The sequence below is a fragment of the Corvus cornix genome, chromosome 7, assembly GCF_000738735.6.
Source record: "Corvus cornix cornix isolate S_Up_H32 chromosome 7, ASM73873v5, whole genome shotgun sequence".
NCBI classification, from domain to species: domain Eukaryota; kingdom Metazoa; phylum Chordata; class Aves; order Passeriformes; family Corvidae; genus Corvus; species Corvus cornix.
The window spans coordinates 26,527,785-26,542,904 of NC_046337.1; the positions used below are offsets into that span (position 1 = coordinate 26,527,785).

At 45.0% G+C, this 15,120-nt stretch overlaps 1 protein-coding gene across 3 annotated transcripts in view; it reads right to left on the minus strand.

Moving 5' to 3' along the window:
• The window catches only part of KLF7 (Kruppel like factor 7), a 61,089-nt gene that overhangs the window by 18,265 nt on the left and 27,704 nt on the right, over positions 1–15,120 (minus strand). For all 3 annotated transcript variants that reach the window (XM_039554930.1, XM_039554929.1, XM_039554931.1), the window contains one exon: positions 11,856–12,468. In XM_039554930.1, coding sequence (XP_039410864.1) covers positions 11,856–12,468 — 613 coding nt within the window. The remainder of the gene's footprint in view (positions 1–11,855; positions 12,469–15,120) is intronic.

The following is a 15,120-nucleotide window of genomic DNA, read 5'->3' on the forward strand; positions in this document are numbered from 1 at the left end:
GGAGAGGAGAGGGAGAAGGAGAGGAGAGGAGAGGAGAGGAGAGGAGAGGAGAGGAGAGGAGAGGAGAGGAGACGAGAGGAGACCGAGAGGAGAGGAGAGGAGAGGGAGAGGAGAGGAGAGGAGAGGAGAGGAGAGGAGAGGAGAGGAGAGGAGAGGAGAGGAGAGGGAAGGGAAAGGAAGGGAAGGGAAAGGGGAAAGGGGAAAGGGGGAAGAGAAGAGAAGAGAAGAGAAGAGAAGAGAAGAGAAGAGAAGAGAAGAGAAGAGAAGAGAAGAGAAGAGAAGAGAAAGAGAGAGAAGAGAAGAGAAGAGAAGAGAAGAGAAGAGAAGAGAAAAAAAAAGAAAAGAGAAAAAAGAAAAGAAAAGAAAAGAAAAGAGAAAAGAAAAGAAAAGAAAAGAAAAGAAAAGAAAAGAAAAGAAAAGAGAAGAGAAGAGAAAAGAAAAGAAAAGAAAAGAAAAGAAAAGAAAAGAAAAGAAAAGAAAAGAAAAGAAAAGAAAAGAAAAGAAAAGAAAAGAAAAGAAAAGAAAAGAAAAGAAAAGAAAAGAGAAAAGAAAAGAAGGGATGGAGTTGCTTGGCAACGGGCGAGCAGAAGCAGCTGTGTAGCAGGTCGGGCTGGTACCCAGGCGGCGGGGCCGGCCCATTAGCACCCCGCATCTCATGCATTTCGTGCCGGGGTCTCCTAGTAACAGCCTGTGCACGCCGGGCTGTTGCGCTTCCCCTCCTCTCCTCCTGTTTCTCCCGATCACGCGAGGCATCGCTGTTTGCCCTAATTACACATTCTCTGCTGCTTCAAGCTGCCATTACTTTGGTCCCCAGAGGAGCAGCAAGAAATTTTTTAAAATGTCCTCTAATAAGGGCTTCTAGTTTCAGATTCTGTGGAGCTCTGCAAGCTCAAAGATGCAAAGCAAGGTAGCAGTGGCAGAAGGAACAGATGAAAAAGGAAAAAAAATTCAGCAGCTCACTGGGTCAGATTTTTCCAGCACCCTGAAACATGTTCTCATCCCTTTGTTTTTTGTAAGGTATCTTAGAGGGTGGACAATGAGACAGCCTTTAAGGGACATGGTGCATATTTACATAATCCAGAGCAGTGTATCAAAGATGTGTTCCTTGGAAACCTACATTTTAGGTCAAGAGTTTCTGAGAAATTCCAGACTATATATAAAGGCAAATAGGCCAGAAAAATACAAGACACATGTATCACAGACCGTGTTCAGAAATGACAAAAAAAATTAAGAGGAACAGACTTCCCTTTTCCAGATGTTAACATTTTAAATGGTTTTGCTCCATATTTTTGCTAATGAATGTGGGGTTTGCTTATTCAAATTATTGCACTGCTGATGTTTTTCAGCATTTACCATCTTCTCCCCTTAGCCACTAGAAAATCAGAGAAAAGATGACCAAAAAAATTATGCAGACTGGCAGAGACAGCACAGGAATAAAACACAAGGGGAAAAGAACATACATTCCTTTTGTTTCCCATTTTTGTCAACAACAAAAATGGAAAAAGATCCAGGATCTCAATCATTCAGACATTGAATTTGATTTGGGGGTAGATTCAAAAAGGAAATCATGCGCTTGGGTTTAAAGAATACACTGGCTCCCAGTAAAGGCTGCCCTGGTGCCAAGACAGAGCTACCTACATCGTGGCAGGCACATGATCCTTGAAGATCCCATCTTTCCTGGTGCTTTCTCTGTCCTTGGGCTGAGCTGGCAGGCTGCACCCAGCAGCACACGAGCTCCTTGCTGCTCCACACTGAGCAGGGCTCAGTAAAAAGGTCTTGGCAGTGCTGCTGGGCAACCCTTGGTGAACCAAGCAGACTAATCTCAAAAGCACAAGGCAGTGAGTAAAGATAATTGATTTTACCAGCTAGGAAGTTTCCCCATCTGGATTTCAGAAAAGGCACAAATGATTACCTGTCCTTAGCTCTAAGGGGGGTACACGCAACCAGTTGGAAACCACCCAGGTCATTCATGCTGCCAGGTGAGTGCATTATGACATTCCATTGCTGGGCAACACTGTGCCTTCAGGGAGAAAAATTCAAAACATAAAGAGATTTTCTGTATGAAACATATTTACTAACACACATTCAAAGCCAAACAAAGCCCAAGAAAAAAGTCACCTTTGGGATTCTACAGGTCTCACAAAGAATTAATGATAAAATACCACTCATATGGAAGTCAGTTTACAATGGATCATAGCTTAATCCATTCAAGTTAATTTTTACCCAGATATTCACAGATAGAAGTCTTCTATTATTTTCAACTACACAGGCCAAGTGTTTAGCTAAAATTGTTACACTGTGCACAGTTCTCTTCTCCCTGCCTCTCTCCAACACATATGCTCCAATTTCTAAAATAACAAACAACAACCACACTGGAAAAAAACCCAAATGTGGAAAATTTCACTCCGAAGAAGGAAAGGCTTTGCAAACTTTACAGGTGACTAACAAGATGTACAAATGGAAGTTTATACCAACTAATCTATTAAGACCTCTCTGTGTGTGGTGAGAGTCCACATGTACAGGAGGAAGGGATAAATCCCTGCTAAGCCTCTGAATGTGCGCTGCCATACAGTAGAGTACACCTTTCTTTCAGAACTCAGCTGGGCATCAGCTTTTATCTTGAAACTCATGTTTGTCATCATTAGTTTGGCTAGCATGCCTGCAAATGTTTTTTTAGCACTCAGTTTTGCAGCCACAATTTTCAGTCCTGAGTTTTGAAAGCCAGACATCTTCAGGAACAAATCCACCTAACACAACAAATGTGTGCTTATCTGCAAATGGGGACTTCTGGGATTGCACACTGGCCTGCAGTGTTTTAAAGACCTTGATTCTTATTAAGCCTTCTGATTATGTCTAAAGTTGACCAGTGGAAAGGTTTTGGTTCTGCAGTCATTGTCCTGAAACAGGTGCCTTCACCCAGTGTGCAAGAAGTTGATCCTCACACAGAGCTGAGGTTCTATGCAGAAAGGGGTGCTGTGTGGCAAATCCACAAAGGTGAGTGTAGATGTTACCTATTGCTTTAGTGAGAATCTCAATCACTGCATGTGTATTGAAGGGAGTAAGCCCCTTTGAAATTTTATATGGGAGACTGTATCCAATTGTCATTGTGGTGATAAAAGGTGATTAAACACATGTGAAAGGTCATGGTATGTTGAGAACGATCTGTTATTCCTCTTACAGGTCAGTTTGTCCAAGCCCTTGCTCAAGAGGAGTTAAGATTTCTTGTCAAAATGCATGAATTTTGGCTTTCTTCTTAACATGGGTTGTCACTTTGCCCTCAAGAGGACTTTGTGTGGAAACACATCATGCCTGCCCAGCTGGGGCACAGCACTGAATGCAGCTTGGATGGAGTCTGGGCACAGCTCACAGTGCAAATCCTGTGGGACACAGTGCCACTGCACTGCTGGGCTCAGTGCCTGCCAGCAGGCATAGCAGTGGGAGCAGCAGGCTTCACAATCCACCTACCCAAGTCCGTCCCAGCTCCATTTTGGCTTTCATTGCCTGCCAGCCAGGCAGAAAACACCTTGTGACTTCACAGAGCCCTGTGCAACAGCAGCCTGTGATGTTACATTGCCAGCACACGTGCAAGCACGTAGAGACTGGGCAGCTACTTAGCCTGAACGCCAACCAACATGGCAGGCCGAGGCAGCTCACGTGTCAAGATGTCATCCTTGCAAAAGACCAGAATGAGGCTCATCCTGGTGGTCTTCCTGACCATGGTGCTCCACAGGCTGTCTCTGTCCTTCACTGCCGTCATGTATATGGCTGAAGAATGGACCAGCAGCCTCGACCCTTGCAATCCCAATGACTGGGTCAGGTTCAGGATGGACATCATTCCCAAGGGTCCAAACAAACCGCCTGTTGTCGCGAAGAGCACGACTGCTGAAAAGACCAGTGCCACCAGCCTTTGCAATTCCCAGAATTGGGTGAGGGAGAGGATGGACATTGCTCCTGAGTGACTGAAGCAATTGCCCATTATCCCAGAGAGTGCAGCCTCTAACCTGCCCTACCCTTTGTCCCAGTTTTCGAACTAACTTGCCCCTTGACATGACCTCGTTGCTCTGTATGGCCTGGCAACCTGTGGGGCTGCTCAGCATGGCTTCTATTGCCTTCTACATATGGAGAAATGCGAAGAAACCTCAGGGACAGGCAAGGTGATGAATGTCCTCATCTTCAGTAGGGACAGACTGCTGGGAAAAGAGCCCCTTCAGGTGGTCCAAATTGTTCTGCAGGGTGGAGGCCAAAACCAGCCTGCCACGCAGGGCCATGAGGCTTTTCTACCACCTCCACATGAAAGAGCTCTTCTGAACTAAGGAACCAAAGACAATTGACAAAACAACCAAGACAATACCAGATTACAAGGAAAAACAATGCCAACTCATCAAACTAGGGAAAGGGTAATTTTGGCAGAGGGAGATCATGACCATCGGCTCACAGCGCACTGATTCAAGAACTCAGAAGAAGACTGAGCAAAAGGAGTAAAAAATTTAACAAAAAGAAGATTGAATAATAATTAATGAATTTATAATATGAACTATGGCTTGTAGCCAAGGAATGCCTCCGTTTATGTCAAATGATTTGTGGGAGTGGCTAGACCAATTGGCAGTGCAGATGTAAACCCATGTGGGCTGCTGAATTGTGGCAAAACATTGCCAAAGGTAGAGAAGCTGGTTTTAAAAGTACACCATGTAGATGCCCACATATCCAAGAGCTGGGCTACTGAAGAACATTGCAACAATGAACAGGTGGACTGGGCTGCCAAGATGAAAGTGTCTCAGATGGATCTGGACTAGCAACACAAAGGTGAATTATTTTTGGCTCGGTGGGTCCATGACACCTCAAGTCATCAGGGAGGAGATGCAACATACAGATGGGCTCGTGATCAAGGGGTGCAGTTAACCACAGACAGTATCTTCCAGGTCATCCATGATGTGAAACGTGCTGCAATCAAGCAGACCAAGCGTAAAGCCCTTGTGATACAGGGGACAATAGCTGAAATAAAAGTATGGGAAAGCCTGGCAGATCAATTACATCGCACTCCCACAAACCTGCCAAGCCAGGCACTACGTGCTGACAATGGTGGAGACAACCACTGGATGACTGGAGACGCACCCCATGCCTCGCGCCACTGCCCAGAACACCATCCTGGTGACATGGAACCTGAGTCAGACAATGAGACTCATTTCAAAAACAGCCTCACAGACACCTGGGCCAGAGAGCATGGGACTGAACGGGTGTCTCATATTCCCTATCCCTACCAGGCCGGTCTCTCTACCTACAGCTGGTTTGTGCTATAAGGCGGGCACAATCTGTGCCATGATGCCCATGGTTTTATCTGGGACCCCACCACCCTTGGCAAAAGCATGGACACCTCTGCTCTGTATTTAGGTCAGTTTCCATGAAGCCTTGTAGTTCATCTGCTCCTGCTTTCAAGTTGCTGCTGCTGGTATGTAGGTACGTGGGACTGTGTCCACATGGGGTGTGAAAGACAGGCTCTGGATTAGGAGAGGTTCATCCAGGCTGCTGGCTACCTGCCCACATATGACCCAGACTCAAACACCCACATTATGCTTAGGAAAAGCCTCTAACCCAGCACCTGCTTTTAAGATGAGAGGTAGCACACTTGGCTTTTCCTGCCCAGACCACTTCAGGTCTCCCAGTTATACCCACCTCAGCCTAAAACAGCATTTCTGAGCACACACCTCCAATTCACCCTGGTGTGACCTCAAATACTTTGGAAATAACAGTGCATTTGGACAAATGGACAAGAAAATCATAGCTTGTTGTTGTTAACTTGCCAATTCTATCCAGTGTGGGACAGCAGCAACACAAAGGAAATTGGCAGAAGACAAATTGGTGGGTTTTTCTTTGAGTCTGTTTCTGTGATCTCTATCATCTGCCCACTGGCTGGGTGCTTCACAGGGGCTCAGGAGTGGATGGATGGGTATAAAGAAAACACTAAATTACAAACTCAAGAAGGTTCCTCTGTGCTTTACCAAGGCAGACTGCCATAACACTTGGAGGCACCTGCACTTGCCCTCCTGCAGCTGCTGAACAGACAGCAAACATCAATTTCTAGGTCTACGTTGTGCCAGAAATCTTCTTACATGGCAAACAAATAAACAAATAACACCTATTTACATTTTCAAACTCAAATAATAAGATTGTTCTGTGCTATTGATTTGGCAAATGATGGAGCAGAAACACAGGACTGAGAATTCAGGTATTGACAACTAAGTATGGATGAACACCACGGGTGTTTTAAATGGCAAGGGCTGCTTTTGGCAGGGGCCATCCTCCTGCTGCCTGGGTGGTTCTCAAAGATAATTTCCTAAGTCTAAGCTCTTGCTATAATAATGAAGTGAGGCTCAGACCCTCCACAATGAAATCACAAGACTCCCCTCCAAACTTGCCAAATGGCTAAAAGGCTTCAAGATCAGAGTTCTAAGGAGCTCAGGATCAAGCTGGGCTTATTTTAATCAGCTTTGATAAAGACTTGTTATGTTTTCACACAAAAAACTTTTTTGAAGTCTAACATCACAACAAAACCACATCTTTCCAAACTGGCTGAGCAACTGTACTCCCCAGAAAATCCAGCCCTGAATGAAGGTCTTTCACATACCCTTCCTCCCTCAATTCCCTGGCTCTCATTTCCAGCAGTGTATTCACCTGTTGCTTCAGCTGCTGCCATTGGAGTTTCAGGATTCTCCATGTCCCTCCATGTTCCCTTGGCAGGTTTCAGCCCTGCACATAGAGCTGCAGACTTACCACAAAGCTATGGGTCTCTGTACAACAAAACATCTTGGGCTCTGGCTTTAATTTCTCCTATGCCACCAATACTGTTCTCCCAAATGCTTTTCCCTAAGTCATTCAAAGTCTTGCATCCTACAGAATTGGTGCTGTGCTTGGCTACTTGCTTTTTCCTTCTCTTCATTTGCTTTCTGTTCACAGGTGCTACCACACTAACACAATACAGCAATGCAGCTTCCCATTCATGTGCTATCACTGACACAAAATCTTTATTTTCTCTATTATTGCTTTACTTTCTATTAATCTTCTTTCTCTATCATCCAGCCTACTCTCCTCAACTTTATCCCCTCCAATAATTTCCAGATTCCCAGTATTTCCTCTTTTATCTCCAACACTTGGGGAAAGTTCTTCTCTATTGTTTTACATGCCATCTCAAAAATCTTCTGTTGGTTAATGCTCTTTCTCATCTCTCGTATGCCTCATCTTTTTCTTGCAAATGTAGTAATTTGTTTTCCTGCAGGGTGGATTTGTTTGTTTTAGTTACTCTCACCCAGCATTTTGGATCAAAGAACTATATAATTTAAAATAAGATGTCCTGACAATGTGAAACAAACCCCACTTGAAGAAGTGCTATCTTAAGATCACATGTAGACTGGTAACATCTATTTACATGGGTATTTTCCACTTGTTTAGCCCTTAGAAACCTAAATATAGATGTGAGGTGCCCAGCTGTTGTTTCTCAGACTTGAGCTTTCGTTGTCTCAAATCCTGGTTTTGGATGGATAAAGAAAAAAAGAAAAAAGCAAATCTTCTGATACTCATGAAATGCAAATCCTAGCAGAACCCCATAAGGGTAATTTTTTTATCACTTTCCCAATCTTAAGGATTTCCTGGTCAGTTTTTATGTGATGCATCATCCCCGGTCAGAAAGTACCCACGTCATCTTACATCTTCCCCTGCACATTACTGCAAGGAAGGCTGATAGGAATGGTTTTGTCAAGAGATAGAAATCTCCAGCAGTCTTTGATCTGGGAGCCACAGTCACATCCCATGACTAATCTTTCCATAGGTCACAGGCCAGCTCACCCTTAGACTTATTTGCATTCAGACACTCTCCAGCAATATCCTGTTTTCTAATTTAGGAAGTACTGATGGTTATACATGGGGTTTGGCTCATTCGAATTCCTTCCCTCTCCACTCTCCATTTCATTGACAATTCATCTCCATGCATGTGCGAAGACAGGAAAAAAATTTTCCTTTCTCAAAAGAGAGAAAATGCCATTGTTTGCACTGATGTCTGCTCCATGAATAACCGTGAGAAAATGTGCTAGGGTTGAATTACCATGACAGTCCTGGTTGCTCCTTCTTTAGATGTTTTTACCTCATCTCACACTGGCAGTGTGGTTTTCTCCAAACCTAAAGCTCACCTTTTCCTTCTGTGTACAGGCCCAGCTGCTATTTCTTCCCTGAGGGGCTTCTTTGCTACACTCTGACTGTCAGACCCACCACTGCTCTTAGCTCCTTTACACGCCCTTAACTTTAGATACCCCAGCTTGCTTTGAGTTTAGTCAAATATTTTCATTTCCCTTTCCATACAGACAATGTTTTTCCCTTTTCCTTCCAGATTAAATTCTCTCCCACACAGATGATTGTTTTTCCCTCTCCAAAGGTCATCCAGAAGGTGGTTTCATAACCAGTTCAACCATTGATGGGCCTTATAGTGCCGTCCTGATTCTCTTGCAGATGAGATGTGGGAGAGTAATATGGAAGATGCACCAAGTGTAATGTGGGGTCTGATGGTCTCTCGGCTTCCCAGCAAAGTAAAATCCCAAGAGATGATTGTTCCCAACCTAGCAGGCTGCTATCAGCCTGCATTGCCTGCAGCCCAGCCTGGCTCATCACGCAGCAGCGAGGAACAGCAGCCAGCTCTGTCTGGTCAGCCTTACATATGAACGAAAGGAATGCAGCCTCCTTCCGCTGCCTTCCACCCCCCACCCGCTCCCCAGCCCATGGTTTCTTGTTTTCATGCACTGCAGTAAATCCCTTTGATCCAGCAAGTGGACTTTGCACGTGCAAGCTGAGTGACCAGCCCACATCTGCCTCCCTGCCTGTGAACCCCACACTGGGAGCTCTTTGTCTGTCGGGGCACTCACACCCTTTTACAGAGCCCACACTGCCAGACTGCTCTTGCATGACACACTAACAAACCACCAGCCGAAGGAAAATATCTCGCAATCATTTCAGACCCTCTGGCTCAGCCACAGACTAAGCCAAGTGGCTACTAGCCATTGGCACTGCTGGGTGCATTTGCAACCCACAGCACACTCAGTTCAGGCATGAAAAAAAACAAAGCACCCATGGAGAAAAGGGCTCCTTGTCCCATGCCCTGAAGGCTGCACGGGAAAGGAGACAGCCCTGACATTTATAATTCAGTCCCAAATTTCCAAAGCTATTCCTCTCTGACCCACTCCTACCAGAGGCCAGAGCTCCCTGTGGGGAACCCCATTGAAGAGGTCAGTGTGAACACATTTAATGTCTTGATTGTACCAGCTCTCATTTAAGGCATCCAATGGTCAGTGTGTTTTAAGGGAACAGAGCACATAAGCAGTATGAAGGGGTCTGAATGACTTTGTGCTCCAGACTCAAATAAGATGTTTAGATAAGCCTATCACACTCCTTCCCTCGATGTACTCAGATTGCTCCCAGGACGTAAATGTTAACAGGTATTTAGACAACCTGCTTTCCACAGACAAAAATGAGAGACAGGTTCCCTGCTCCCAGGTTCTGCATCAAAGATGTGTTTTAACAACAAGGCTGCATTTAGTCCTCATCAAGGGAAACCATGCTTTCTACAAAGCTGTGCACAGCTAGGACATCGGCAGGGGTGGGGTGGTTTTACAGCTGCTAAGACTGGCGAGATCATCATTCCAGGTTTGTATTCCCTCTTGTTTTTTGCCTTCCTGTTTTCCTAACAACCTATGCTATCTGCTCAGGACATGGTGAATGGAAACAGAAATACTCCCATAATTAGGGGCTGTTTAAACCACTGATGGTTTAACTGGCAAGATCAGAGGAGTAGCTGATCCCACCAGGTAAGGCACTGGGAATGGGAGGTCTGGGCTCTGCACCCAAGCAGCTGCAGTCTCATCACCTGATAAAGGTCCTCCCCATCTGCAAAGACAGACATGCCTTTCTCACCATGTCAAACACTGCTGTGGATGGGCAGGCTCAAGCACATCATGGCACTACGTATGATCCAAGGCTATTCAACAGAAAGATCACAGAGCCAGTGAGAAACGTTTCTCATTACATAAGATTTCACATGGTGATGTTAGAGGGGAAAGGTTTTGACCTCAGAAAATTCAACCAGACCTAGGGCTGGGTTCAAAAGCATGCAAACTTTTAAAAGATTTTGACACCAAAGGGTAAAGGTGTTGAGAGATTAGTAGTTTTTGTGAGTGCTCCTCATGACTCCTTGTCCATATCCCCATCTGTGTGACAAAACCAGGAAAACTTCACAAGTTCACCCTTTCCAGGCTATTGTGTCATATCCCTGACTGACTTCAGGAAAAGCTGTTTAAGACCCATCACTTCCAGCTTGAGGACAAACATGAGGGTCACATCTTAACAGACAAGACCACTGGGTTAACAGCTTTCACACTCTTCATTTGTGCTTTCATGGAAGCTCCATTGCCTGCTGGAAGGCCTTGGCTGGGACGTCCCACTGGCCAGCCCCAGAAGGGACAAGCCCTCACAGCAGCATTGGTGCTACAAGGAACCAACATTCTGACCATGTCGATGCTGAGTTTAAAATGATTGTACTACTTCCGCTGGCTTTCAAATCACTGAATCACAGGTGAGGTCACTCCTGGCAAGGTGGCTATCCCCAGTAAAAGCACTAGAAAGCCCATATAAAAAGATCAATGCCTTTTATGTCTTACTATGATTTATACTTCAGACCATGTAACTTTTACAGGGCTGCCTAGTATGTGATGGATGCAGCTCTCTTAACAACCCACATATTTGTCTGATTTACTGCGTCAGTCTAATGTGTTATTTTCTACCTTGCAAGAACAACCTTGCTTCTAGGAATCTGACTGCATGATAAGATCGTGAACTAAATGTGCAGTTATCGTAAGAGACCACACATTTTACAGTAAAATTGAGAAAACTGATTATAGCAATCCCTCTGGAAACAAGAATAATCACATGATAAGATGGTGCTAATGGGAATTTATCATCTCTCATCACGTGTGAAGCTTAGAACAAAGCAGCAACGTGTGTGAACTGCATAGCTATTAATGCCAATGAGTACCAGCTGAAAAGCTAGTGGGGGCTATGAGGAAATGAGAGGAGGGAACCTGAAAAATGAAACTAAGTCAATTCAGTATGCTTCAACCAGCTTACACACACACATATATATAACATTTGTAAATGTTACCCAAAATAACAGCCTCACATCTATCCATACATCCTATTCCCTCTCCACCTACACTTCTTCATTCAAACTCCATGTCAATCTTTTATTTGTTCTCACCGTATTTTAGCACTGGAGAAGTCCAAGATCATGAGTATCTGAAAGGTACGTGCCTCTGCATGCCTACATGTCTGCATCTACACATGCTGCCTCATGCACAGATTATTCCTAAACAGCATATCTAAGATCTAAAACACATTTCTCTTTCTCCCATACAAAAGGCACCAAAAGCCTACCCACGCTATGTTCTATTTGAAGAAAATAACACTTGACTAAACTTAACATTTTTAAAGTTGTCTTGGGGAAGTGAGTGCCAAAAACTCAAAGTGACATGCACATAGTTTTAACATGAATGATACATCTACATCCCTTAGGTATCCTAAAATTACTCTGCATCAAGCCCCGTAAGACATATGAACCCCAACAGGTTAATGGTAGGTGGTGAACTCCTCTGTTCTATTGAATAATGGGTACATTTGCTGGCCTACCATATTTTCCACTGCCCTGTTTCATAGACAGAAGCTGGGACTTTCAGAAGAGATTTTTTCTTTTCTAAATGAGAATAAAAGGAGATGGTTACGGGTAGGTGGCAGGAGGACAAGATGAGAGAAGCATCCTACATAAGTACCTGTATGAGTCCTCTGGTGAGCCTTTAAGTGGGAGCTCTTTGTATAAACTTTCCGGCACCCATTAAATTGACAGCGATGAACCCTCTTCTTGTTTTCTGGGGATGCTTCTGTCCCTGTACCTCCTTGCTCACTGTCACTCTGCCCGCTTTTTATTGTCCCCGCAGTCGCTGTTGCTACACCCACTTTCACAGAGCTGAGTGAAGTTTTCTTGGCTACTAATTTCAACGTCACTGTGCCATCCACCGCTGAGAGAGTCTGTGGGGTTTTTACAAGGTGGCGGCTGAGCTCCGGAGAGGAAGGGGGGGTTAATGAGGTTACTGCATTGAGCTGGGCCTGGTTGACGGCTGTGTAGCCTTCTGTGGAAGAGCTGGTGGACTGCGAGCTGAGGCACGTCTCAGACAGCAGCTTGTCACGGGAGAGGATAATGTCCATGTTGGCGCTTTTGTCACATGTACTCGTCTCCACTGGTAAAAGGATGGGGTCCAGCCGTCGTATATTGTCCTCTGCCTCTGGGGCTGAGGAGGCATGAAGGAAGCAGTCCAAATCCTCACCAAAGGTCTCAGAGATCTTCCGCGGTTCAGTCTGAAGGTATCGCTCCAACTCCAGGCATGTCTGCAGAAGGGAAAGGGAGAGGGGAGGGAGAAAAACGGCTGTTAGAGAGAGATTACAGCATAGCTCCCACTGAGGGCAGGAGAACATGGTCCAAAGGCATGCCAAGACAGCACTCATGAACACCAACATCTTCTCCTGAGATGGTCACACACTGGGAGACATGAAGATTTGGCACTTGTTTGAAGCTGCTCAGAGACAGTCTGGAATACCTACATATGCTAGCAGGTATTATACTAGAAGTGAAGATATAACAATCAGAAAGTATCTATTACATTTTCATTAAAGTCTGTACATTGTTCCATGGGTACCAGGGCATTCCCAACTTTAAGTATAATCTGTCCTACAGCCACTTCCATATGAAACTACCCTAATAGACTCATCATCTGGCCATGTACAAACAAAAAGCCACCTCTCCAAATAACTGCTTCCTCTTCCTTCACAAACATTAACTTTCTCTCCAAATTTAACTCAGTGTAGCTGGCTGGGGCCCAATCTGTTCCTAAAACAGCACAATTCTGAAGCATGGCATTTTAAGATAGGAGGCAGAAAAGCTTCCAGTGAGACCACAGCTTGTCTAAAAGGCCTGAGAGAAGGAAAGGTGACAGTAAAGAAGGGATCTACTGTCAGTTTTAGAGGGAGTTTTGGCACATCTGGTCAAATGGAGCTTCCTGTGTACAGGACACCAGACTTGCACACAAATACACACATCCCCCTTATTAAAAAGTTGGTGAAGTTGCAGTCAAAGAGGGTGCCACATAAAATTGTGTTCCTGCACCTCCACAGCAGTGATCATCAGCACAAGAATGGGATGAGCCTCCTGAATGTGCCTTATTATGAAGTGCCCTGAGCTTGCCCCAATAAAGCCTCCAGGCACCAAAGCACTTCCCAGTGTTCTCCACAGCCAACATTATAAACTTTTATTGTTTATAGAGAACCATTTGCTGTAGTTTCAGGAGCTTTTAATGGAGTTTATTAGCACTGTTTTTCATTTCTTGCAGCTTGAAAGGATAGCTGGCTTAATACCACCACTGTGATTTCACAGGACTTGGAGAAAGAGACATTCTAACTAATACATTTTAGAAACCTCTAAAAACTACTCCTCAGAGAACACTTCTAGCAATATTAAGAAAGGGGTTTTAGTCAAAAATTTTCAGTCTATGGGAGCTGGTGACCCAACTACATCTCAATCTGGAGAGTCCAGCATCTGATCAAGAAATGAAAGCTTCATATGACCAGAGGAGAGACAGAGACTTCTGCCTTCTGAGTACAAAGGTCCCATCAACAGGAATGTAAGGAGGCCCCACTCACGGCTCTCTGGGAACCGCCAGGTAATTTGAGATTATTGCTTTCAAAACTCCCAGGAAGCAACACTGTTGGTTGCAGATACAATGTGGTGGGATGACTTTCCAGTTCACAACAAAATCTGCCACACAATTACCCGTTATTTCTTTTTTTTTAAGTAATAGCTGATTATAGATCTGAGCTGTAGAGATGGACAGAAAGAACAGAACAGAATATACGCAGGTGAGACATGCTGTACTTCAGCAAGTACGTTTTATCAGAGGTATGACACCGTCTGCACACAGGCCTGGGGGTGGGACACTTATCAATTGTACTTGCCTTAAGCAACCTTTCCGATTTCTTTATACGGTGCATTTCTGGGACTGTGAGAAACAGCTTTAACTGAGAATCTGGTCTCTCCCCAGATAAATCCTAATGGGTTTTGGGAGAAGCTTTTCAACATGCCACATAGTCTTTCAGTAATAACCCCCACCACCAGGAGAGGTAATGCTTTTGAGTTCTCCACATCATGTAATTTGGGCTTTCTGGTCCACTTAGCCTTCATCCAGTGGGGCAGAAACAGGTTTAGGGGTCCAATAAATAAAAGGCTTCCAAAGGAAAGAGCAAGCATAATCACAAATTAGGGGTGGAAAGAGGGAGGGCAGCAGCGGGGAGGAGAGACAAGGACTCAAGGCCATTAAATCTGATGACAGTGACATGAAATTTCAATTGCTGTGGGATCAGAAAGCTGCATGCCAGCTCTGGGCTGCCCGTGGAGGGGATGCGAGCAGGAGGTGCTGCTCCTTTAAGGCATCACTACCCCATGACAACAATAGTGGGCCTGACAGTTCTTCCAGCTTCACCATTAATTTTCCATAAAGAGCAGTTTCTCGATGAGCCCTTTTCAGGCAAAGCCTGATGCTTCACAAACCTGTAATTATTCCTGGCTCCCCCCCTCCCACAGCCACTGCACCTGTGCCATTTCAAGACACCAGCTGGTCATGTCTTGCCTTCTGCCTCTGAAATCCAAAACCAGTGGATCAAGCCCATCTCCCCATAGAAGGGGGGAGAAAAACAACTCAAAGAAACAATATAATGCAGTCCCTCCCTCCCACCCCCCTCAGCCTCTCCACCAAGTCAATAGCAGGGAAGAGCCTAGCAACGCTGAGCCAGAAAAGCCCTGCACCTAATCTGCATGGCAGACAAAGCCTGGCGAGGGGTTATGGCCACAGCCCTTTCCTTACCTCCTGCCAGGGCCCTACCTGCTGCTGCCTTTTTTTCTGGTGGCAGAAACAAAGCATCTTTCCCCATACGCCCTTCCCAGTTTAAGCCAAGTACCTTATGCAACCTTCTCTCCTTGTGGTCCAAATC